This window comes from Clytia hemisphaerica, unplaced genomic scaffold, assembly GCF_902728285.1.
Source record: "Clytia hemisphaerica strain Z4C2 unplaced genomic scaffold, Clytia hemisphaerica genome assembly, whole genome shotgun sequence".
In the NCBI taxonomy this organism is placed as follows: domain Eukaryota; kingdom Metazoa; phylum Cnidaria; class Hydrozoa; order Leptothecata; family Clytiidae; genus Clytia; species Clytia hemisphaerica.
In genome coordinates this window covers 430650-441553 of record NW_027103483.1, presented here as the reverse complement: position 1 = coordinate 441553, position 10904 = coordinate 430650, and the positions used below count along the sequence as shown (strand labels likewise).

The 10904-nt window shown below is 32.9% G+C and overlaps 1 protein-coding gene and 1 pseudogene across 1 annotated transcript; one reads left to right on the top strand and one right to left on the bottom strand.

Annotated features, from left to right (window-relative positions):
* The first annotated feature begins 929 nt into the window (after positions 1-929).
* On the top strand, positions 930-1896 carry LOC136798598 (uncharacterized). The gene is made up of 2 exons (XM_067055231.1): positions 930-1500; positions 1892-1896. The coding sequence occupies exons 1-2, from the start codon at positions 930-932 to the stop codon at positions 1894-1896; spliced, it is 576 nt and encodes a 191-aa protein (XP_066911332.1).
* Positions 1897-2330: 434 nt separating this feature from the next.
* On the bottom strand, positions 2331-10782 carry LOC136798597 (zinc finger protein 721-like; annotated as a pseudogene).
* Positions 10783-10904: the final 122 nt, after the last annotated feature.

The following is a 10904-nucleotide window of genomic DNA, read 5'->3' as shown; positions in this document are numbered from 1 at the left end:
AACCCAAGCTAGAGGGACGGACACACCTTCCCTTATCGATCTGATTCTGAAAAGCGAAGGCTTTTATAAGATTAGGGTTCTAATTAGGATCTCACTGGTGTCTGGGCGAGGTCCGCTTTTGAACAATATGACCGCCGGTTCGCTTCGACCGCCAGGCGTTTGTTTCGACGGCTAGATGCTCCTTTCGATGGCTGGATGTTCGTTTTGACGGCTGGACGGGCATTTCGACCATCGGGTGATCATTTCGATGGCTGAATCGGTTTATCATTCCAACCAACGACTTGATTCTCTTTATTAGGTTGAATTTTGATAGAAACAAAACCCATCTCGTATTTCTTTCTTAAAACATTTATTGACTTCCTTTTTGATACTTTAATTGTTTCTTTATTTTTTATCTGTTAAAGAAAAAGAAATTATTAGTAATTTATTCCCAACGACGACTCGATTTTCTCCATCAGTTTCGATTTTGATGGAAACAAAACCAACCTCATATCATTTTGAATCATTTTATTGCCTCCTGTTTCATATTTTAATTGCTTCGTTATTTTTAATCTGTGAAAGAAAAATTTAGCAATAACATTGAAATTATAAGCCCCTGCAGGAGTATTTTACAACAAATAAATCCTGAAAGAAAACGCCTTACTCGCAGTTCCATTCGATAAAGGCACATGGATTTGTGTGATGAAAGAGAACACATACCAGGAAAAAATGAATGACATTCTAAACTTAAGTCAATTCGTAAAAGAAACTCCAAACGTAAGAATGCAAGGGAAGTGGTGCTAAAAGAGGAAAAAAGGATAAATTCAGAGCTAATTACCTTGAATAAAAACAGTAAAATCGATGATAAGTTACTAGAAGATCTACGATCAACAGGTGGACAACTACCCCGATTATACGGCACAGCGAAGGTCCACAAACAAAATGTACCGATGAGACCAGTCTTATCAATGCCATCTTCACCCTACTACAACATCGCCAAAAGAATAACAGAATGGTTGTCAGTCGTACCACAATCGAAAATTAATAGTTCAGCAAAGAAAACGGTTGATCAGCTAAAGGATATCGAGTTAGATGAGGACGAAGTCATGATCTCGTTTGATGTGAAATCGCTGTACACCAACGTACCCGTCGACGAAGCGATCCAAGATGCAGCTGACCTACTCTATTCTGGGAATGTAAAAAAGCCACCTGTTGACAAAGAAACATTTATCACACTAACCAAACTTGCGACAACTGACGTTATGTTGCTAACTCATGATGGACCGTACAAACAAGTGGATGGCTTAGCCATGGGTTCCCAACCAGCCCCTTGTCTGGCCAATATATGGTTGTCCAAATTCGAAGAATTTATCAAAGATGACGCGAAAATTTTCGAGCGTTACATGGATGATATTCTAAGATCAATTAAACGACAACACATTGATCAAAAGTTGATTGACGTTAACGACGATGAGAAAGTCCACAAGAATTTGAAATTCACGTTGGAGATTGAAGAGGATGGTAAGCTACCTTTCCTAAACGTATGTATCATACACAAAGGAAACTCCCTTGAGTCAACATGGTACTGCAAACCGACAGATACCGGGCTTATGATGAACTTCCACGCGTTGTCACCGAAACGATACAAACGGAATGTAGTATCTGGTATTGTCCACAGAATATACAGAGCTTGCAGTCACTGGCGCCACTTTCATGAAAGCCTTCAAAGGGCTAAGTCGATGGACCAATCTTGATGGAAACAGAATTCACTTTTTGCTCGTCTTTGATTTCTTTATTCATTGTATATAGTTTTTTTTTTGTTATCTGTATTTTTCCTGTAAAACAGAAAAAACAAAATTGCAATTAATTATCTTAACCTATTAACATTAATCTTATGAAACCCTTTTGACAGCATAATTATCAATCCTCCGTATAAAGCTAAATACGTGCTCTTGGATTCAATTTCAAAGGTATTGTATTTTAAAGACAATTTGTCTAAAAGATTTTCAACTATTTAGTAGGGAATTACATTAAATAAAAAGACTCACAAAGTGCTAAAGAAAATTCGGAAAAATTGAGCCAAATATTGAGAAACAAAGAACTGATTTATAATTTTTATCACGATTTTTCATGCTTGCAAAATGTTAATGCAATGCAGTGTATTGAAGATTTCATTCTGAGTAATAAACCAAAATCCACTGCATTGCATGGAGATTTCAATTGAAGGTTATATAATTCTTTATTTCTAGATTTTGTAGAATTATAATTTTTGGTCCTAAAAAATAAAATAAACAACTACCTTGTAAAAATACTCTATTTTTCGCATCATATCAACTCCACATAAAATATACTCAATACTTCGAATAATCGATTTTGTTTAACCTCGTCTCTTCGTTCTCGACAATCAAACTAGCAACATCCAATAAATTTTGATTTTGATTTTGATGTTTTTTAGTTGACAATTCTTTGGATTCTCTTTCTCCATACAACATAACTATTCTTTCGGAGTGGCTTTTATCATGACCAGTCAAATGACTTAAACTGTTAAAACATTTGTCACATTTGTTACATCGGAAAGGTTTTTCTTGTTCTTCAATTTGAACATGTTTTATTCGTTTATGAGTCTTCATGTGAAGATTCAAAGTATCTTTTCGGAAAAAGGACTTACCACATTCTTCAATTTTAAATGATTTGATTTCATTGTGCAAGTACAAATGTCTATTTAAGCTTCTTTTTACGGAGTAACATTTACCACATTCTGCACACTTGAATGGTTTTTGTCCAGTATGTACTGTCATGTGATATTTCAAACTGTTTTTCCTTGGAAAAGATTTACCACATTTTTCACACTTGAATGGTTTTTGTCCAGTGTGGACTGTCATGTGATATTTCAAATTGCCTTTACTTTGAAAGCATTTACCACACTCCTCACACTTGAATGCCTTTTCTTTGGTGTGTATTATTTTATGTTGCTTTAAAGAGCCATTTGTTTTAAAGCATTTACCACATTCTTCACATTTGAAAAGCTTTTGTTCGGTGTGTATTATTTGATGTTTCTTTAAAGAACCATTTGTTTTAAAGCATTTACCACATTCTTTACATTTGAACAGCTTTTCTTCGGTGTGTATTCTTTTATGTTTCTTTAAAGAACCATTTGTTTTGAAGCATTTACCACATTCTTCACATTTAAATAACTTTTCTTCAGTGTGTATTCTTTCATGTTTCTTTAAAGAACCATTTGTTTTAAAGCATTTACCACATTCTTCACACTTGAATGCCTTTTCTTTGGTGTGTATTATTTTATGTTTCTTTAAAGAACCATTTGTTTTAAAGCATTTACCACATTCTTCACACTTGAATGCCTTTTCTTTGGTGTGTATTCTTTTATGTTTCTTTAAAGAACCATTTGTTTTGAAGCATTTACCACATTCTTCACATTTAAATAACTTTTCTTCAGTGTGTATTCTTTCATGTTTCTTTAAAGAACCATTTGTTTTGAAGCATTTACCACATTCTTCACATTTAAATAACTTTTCTTCAGTGTGTATTCTTTCATGTTTCTTTAAAGAACCATTTGTTTTGAAGCATTTACCACATTCTTCACACTTGAATGACTTTTCTTTGGTGTGTATTCTTTTATGTTTCTTTAAAGAACCATTTGTTTTGAAGCATTTACCACATTCTTCACATTTAAATAACTTTTCTTCAGTGTGTATTATTTTATGTTTCTTTAAAGAACTAATTGTTTTAAAGCATTTACAACATTCTTCACATTTGAATGGCTTTTCTTCGGTATGTAGTTTAATATGTTCCTTTAAAGAACCATTTGTTTTAAAGGAATTACCACATTCTTCACATTTAAACGGCTTAGTGCTGCTATGTACAATAAGATGTCGCGTTAGACCACTTTGTTTGGGAAAACATTTACCACATTCTTGACACTTGAAAGTGGTTCCCCAGTGTGCTCTCTGAGATGATTCTTTAAAAGATATTTACTTCGAAAAGATTTACCACATTCTACACATTTAAATGATTCGATATCACTGTGAATCTTAAGATGTGCATTTAAACTACTTTGTTGAGTAAAACATTTACCACATTCTTGACACTTGAAAGGTTTTTCGCCAGTGTGATTTCTAAGATGATTCTTCAAATGACAGTAGAACTTGAAGGCTTTACCACAAACATTGCATTTAAAATTTTGGCCACGTCTTTTTGGTGCAAGATCATTTTCCCTTTCCCTGGTTTCTGCATTTTCTGCTTGTAAATTAGAGGCATATGTTGTTAAGTTTGTTTGTGGAATTATTTCATCAAGTTCAATTTTGATATTGAAAAAAGAATTAGATTTAAAATGGTAATCTGATACCTCTTCGACAGGGGCCAAAGAGGTATTTCCCTCTTCAATCTTCATCTTCAAGGGTATATCGTCTGTTTTTGAGTAAATAAATTCATGCTTTTCCTCTCCAAATAAATCAAAATTAGCATCCTCTGGACCAATCTTGAGTGCAACCGAATTCATCTCATCTTCGTTACGTTCGATTTCGTTGGATAAATCTTTGACTTCTTTATTCATTTTATTAGTTTTCTTTTTTATTTCACCGTCTTTATTTTCCTGTAAAAAGAAAAAAAGTTATCACAATCAAGAAGCTAATGAAAGAAGATACTGATACTCAACAAGAAGATAATGGCCAATAATGGCCAATAATGGCCAAAATTAATTAAGAAACCATTGACAAATGATGTAGAAAATATAAAGTAAAAATAAAAACAATCACGACAAAAATTTAACATTATGTATACAAACGCAGATCAGCTTACAAAAAAAGAAGAAACGAGAACTAAGCAAGCTAGTTTTAAATGAAAAACCCCATATCATAGCAATATGCAAAGTGAAACCAAAAAAATGGAAAAAAGAGCGCTTGATTCAGGACTATGTCGTCAAAGATTACTCCGAGCCTTATGAAACGAATTCCTTGAATAAAGTCGGTCGTGGAATTGTCATCCTTATATACACAGTCAATAAAAAACCTTGTTCTTGAAGTGAGACCTACCCGGTACCCATGATTTTCAAGAAGTATGCATGCTGGAGATCAAGTTGGAAGGATCAAACTGTTTACTCTTTGCATGTATGTATAGGAGTCCTATTAATACGAACACATCAGCCAGGAATAACATTTCATTGAACCTTCTCTTAAAGGAAATTGCGTTCAACAACAAAATTAATATGCCCACAAATGTATCGTCGGTGATTTCAACAACAAAGACATCAACTGGAAATGAACAATTTCTGGACGCACTAAGAAACACCTTCTTCTACCAACACGTTGATGAACCAACCCAAGCTAGAGGGACGGACACACCTTCCCTTATCGATCTGATTCTGACAAGCAAAGGCTTTTATAAGATTAGGGTTCTAATTAGGGATCTCACTGGTGTCCGGGCGAGGTCCGCTTTTGAACAATATGACCGCCGGTTCGCTTCGACCGCCAGGCGTTTGTTTCGACGGCTAGACGCTCCTTTCTATGGCTGGATATTCGTTTTGACGGCTGGACGGGCATTTCGACCATCGGGTGATCATTTTGACGGCTGGATCAACTATACACTGTTTTTCATTCCAACCAACGACTTGATTCTCTTTATTAGGTTGAATTTTGATAGAAACAAAACCCATCTCGTATTTCTTTCTTAAAACATTTATTGACTTCCTTTTTGATACTTTAATTGTTTCTTTATTTTTTATCTGTTAAAGAAAAAGAAAGTATTAGTAATTTATTCCCAACGACGACTCGATTTTCTCCATCAGTTTCGATTTTGATAGAAACAAAACCAAACTCATATCATTTTGAATCATTTATTGCCTCCTGTTTCATATTTTAATTGCTTCGTTTATTTTTAATCTGTGAAAGAAAAATTTAACAATAACATTGAAATTATAAGCCCCTGCAGGAGTATTTTACATAGAGTGTTTCAAAAATGTATGCGAGGCAGAGATTAGGAAAAACTGAATTAAAACTTAAAAAACAAAATCTTAACAATCAACTTTGTGATCTGAAGCTCTTAAAAATATATCAGTATAAAGTCGACATATTACACAAACAAGTATTTTTGGATTAGATCATGAATGGGCTTTTCAAGAAAAAAATACCTAACTACCCGCAGACACTTTATCCTCAACCCCCATGTACGAACATTCTCTGGAAGAGCCCAATGCATCAGTAATGTCAATTTTCATGTTTGGAATTATAATGTCAGTGAACAGATTATAATTTTTAAATTCTCATATAAAACAAATAAAATTCATTATTTACACATGTCAAAAATTTTAACATAAATATAATATTAATTTTCAACTCTAAACACCTTAACTTTCAATAGAGATGAAATTATCATAAAAAAAACAACTACTGCATTTTTTTTAGTGCTCTGAGATGAAATTAGGAATTTTTAAAATTGTTCTTCTAATACTTTGCTTACTTTTTATCATGTTATCAAAATATTAATATTCAATCATGAACATGAGTATTCATGATATGCACCATTGCAATGTCTTTCAGCTGTTGAGTCCTTGGACATTGCAATGTCTTTCAGCTGTTGAGTCTTTGGACATTGCAATGGTGCATATCATGAATTCATGAAATTTTCCACCTAATAAGTCAATTAAACAATAGAAAAAGTGACGTATTGGGTGGACCAAAAACAGAAAAGTTGTATAATTTCGTGTGAAGTCATTGCAGTAGTGCATATCATGAATATTAACCGTCCAAAGTGAAACTACATACTATCAATTGCAAAACTATACGATAAACTAAGAAGACACTAAACTTAAAATACTTCTTGGAAATAGTAAACTTTTTTCATTTGGGTTCATACTTAAAAACATTTTTGAAAATTTCAACAACAAAAAGCATTTAAAATGAATTTAGTAGAATAGATTAAAATCATTTCAAATTTAATTCTTGAAAATAGGAAGATATTAAAATTTACCAGGTAACAATAATATACCAGACGTTCAACCAACTCGTCAATTTTAATTCTTCCCTCTTTATTAACTGCTTTCTTTGTTATCCTGATGGTCATTAAAATTCTGTTTCCATGCAAACAATTTTTCTAAGTCTACCTTTTCACGTTGAAATGGCTTAGCTTCATGAGTTTTCTGATGTTTTGTTAGACTTTCCACATATTTGAAACGTCTACCACATTCTTCACATTTTAATGGCATAACTCCACAAAAAGACTCTGTATGACGGGTTAAACTTCTTTGTTCTGCAAAGCATTTACCACATTCTTGACATTTATATGGTTTAATTTCACTGTGTACATTTAAATGTTGTGTTAATTTATTTCTTTGACAAAAACTTTTACCACATTCTTGACACTTGAATGGTTTTTCACCAGTGTGTATTCTTAGATGCTCCTTTAGGTTTTGCTTGCTCCGAAAACATTTACCACATTCTTCACATTTACATGGTCTAATGTCGCTGTGTACCATAAGATGCCGCGTTAAAGCACTTTGACAAGGAAAAGATTTACCACATTCCTTACAATTAAAAGGTTGTCCTTCATTATGCACCTTAATAAGATGATTCTTTAGAAAATAGTAGCTTTGAAAAGATTCATCACATTCTTCGCATTTAAAAGGTTTAATTCCACTATGTTTAATGGAATGCTGTGTTAGCTCGTGTTGAAAGGAAAACATTTACCACATTCATCGCACTTAAAAGGTTTTTCACCAGTGTGTAATATAAGATGCCTTTTTAAATTGAATCTCTTAGTGAAAGTCTTATTACATATTTCACATTTGTGATTGTTAACACTCTTTTTCTTTCCTGGAGTTTCCTTATTTTCGATTACAGAAATAGCAACATTCGATGAATCTTGATTATTTTTATCAACCTGTTGTGAACCATCACACAGAACAGACGATGCTGAAGAAATACCTTTTGAATCAACTGTTTCACCTGATTTATTATTAACATCAAAAGAATCTGATTGAAGTAAAGGATATGGTACCTTTTCATCAGGAGCCAAAGAATTATCTTCCTCTTCAATTGTTATTTCTAAGTATCTATCTTTAACGCTTCTGTCAGTAAATGAATACACTTTGTTGCCAACATTTTCATCATCAGGTTCAATTTTGATGGAGACCAGATCCATCTCATATTCTTTTTCTGAAACATTTATTGAGTTTCTTCATATTTTAATTGTTTTGTTATTTTTGCATCTGTTGAAAAAAAAAAAAGTGTTAGTATATTAATGTTTATCTCAAACGACGACTTTTTCACATCCAACTTTGAAATTACGAGACGACAAAACAATACGGTTGGTATTTTACTGACCGATCAGAAATTTTTCCAAAATACTTACTTCCCACATAACCCCACCTCTGATTTGGCTTTTTGCCCCTACCGGGCGACCCACTCAAAAGCGTAAGGCTTTGGTTGGTTTTTTGACATTTCTTGCATAACAATGTGAAGAAAAGTCAAAAAGGAGTATCACCTAAACATTTTCACTGAAAGTTTTTGAGAACTTTGCAGGTTCACTGTCTTCCTGTTTCTAATGGGGTGTTCCGTTAAAAAAACATACAGGGGGTGTACGAACCTTTTCAAGTCAAAAAGAAATTATTGAAAATGACAAAATCTGCATAAAAATTTTCATACCTTAAAGTGAGGATGGACGAACTAAAATCAGTCTTTTACCCCCTGGAAATTTTAGAATCACTTTTTACCCCCTTGGAAAAATGAAAAACACCCCCTAAAAATTTTTGTCTGGTTATCTAAAAATGTTCGTCCAACCCCCTGAATGGATATAAAATGGAATGGCTCAAACAAAAGCAAAAAAAAAGAATATTCCTATCGTATATATAATTATTTGCATTATGTTTAGTTTGATACCTACTTTTTCAAATTTGCTTTAAAAGTGAATTTCGAGCTTCAAAAACTTAAAACTTTTAGAACGAATGAACCAAATTTAAAATGTTATACAACAAATTTCATTTTTTGAGGTCAAAACTTGAAGACGTCTTTTATTAAAAGGTATTGAAAATACGTTAAAGAAGGGAGGGGCTCGAACGATAGAGTTATGTTTACGCTCTAAATAAATACATAATGCGGAAAGGGGTTTGACCCCCCTTGTTAAATGACCCCCCCTTCTTGGCATTCCCCCCAACCTTTAAAAATGGATATCCCCAAGGGTTTTGGGCTAAATTTTCGAAAATATATAGTGTATAGTGCGATCCGATAATCCCCATTTCGCTGTCCCTTCTAAAAATCAATCTCCTTGTTTGTAAACTATTTACAATCGTTATTTTTACGTTATGAAGTTTTAACTCAGCTTCGAATAAAGAAGCATAATTTCTATACTACTCTTTTGATTTCAATTGAATTTAATGAGTGTTTGTTTGTTTAATGAGACTTTTTTTCCATTTGAAATATTTCATACAACATGATTTCGTTGTGAAAACAGAAAGAGTTTTTTTCTCCAGTGTGTGTCTAGAGTGGTAGGCGAAAATAAAAAAATTTAGTGTTTACGGAATGCGGGATTCTAGTTTTTTGCTTTTTTTGATAACTTAAGATCATTGAAATAGAATTTTAAAGATAACTACCCACAAACAGTATGAAGTAAGCCCTGAATACTAATGTATCAACTACTAACGAAAAAAACTTGATTTACAATCGGGAATATCTAACCAAACGACTTTGATAGCTTGAACGGTCAACTTGATTTTCTTTATGATGAACCATATAGATGAACCCATAGTCTGCAGCCGGGTCAGGAAATTATTATTTTTCACCCGGCCGGTTTCCAGAAACACTACATCCCTAACATGATTTGATTCTTTTGTGTACCTTCTGACTTTTTGTGGCAAATTTTTCACTGCAATCTTTGAATACAAATACCTTTTCTCGTTTGTGAGTTTTTAAATGAGTAGCCAGGTTATATTTTTGTGTAAATGATCTACCACATTCTTTACACTGAAACTTTGTGTTATTACTATGTTTTTGTAAGAAATGCTTTTCAAGGAACTCTTTTGTAGTATAACATACGCCACATTTATTACATTTAAAATATTTGCTTGGTGAATCATTGGTTCGGCTCATCCCATTTGCTGCTCTACTTTCGGTAAATTGTTTACCACATTCTTGATCCTTTCCTGTATGAGACCTCAAGTGAATGTTCAAGCACGATTTGTAAGTAAAGGATTTACCACATTCTTCACATTGAAAAGGTCTTTCTCCTGTGTGAGTTCTTAAATGGACATTCAAGTTATATTTTTGCGTAAAGTGTTTACCACAAACAGCACAATTTAGATTATTAATTAGACGGTGTTTTTGAACGAAATGTTGATCAAGGAACTCCTTTGATGTATAACAAGCACCACAGTCATTACACTCAAAATAATTATTGGAATTATCGCCTTCTTTTATTCGTTCCTTTTCACTTTCCACAATCGAACTCGCGATTTGGGTTAAATAATCAGTATTTGACGATTCTTCTGCAGCAAAGGTTGAAATTTCATCAAATTCAATTTTGATATCAATGGACGAATCAATTTGCAGACTTGCTGTCGTAGCATTACCATCAATACTAACAAAATCATAATCCTTCTCCTCGATTTTGACTTTCACGGTGTCCAACTCATTCCCAGCGATATTTCTATTCTCAATATTGTTTACATTCTCAATTTCTTCTTCAAATTTGAAGCAAATGGATTCAATATTTTCGTGAAAACATATTTGTTCTTCTTGTTCAAATTTAATTATTTGTTCCATATCAATAAAAGGTTCTCATTTGTTTGTTTTAAATGTTTCTAAAAAGAAAAGTTTTAAAATAATTAAACAAGCAATACTTTTGAGGACCTACCTGTTTATAAAACGAATAATAAAAGTTTATTGAAGACAACATTGCAGAAACAAAAACTGAATGAT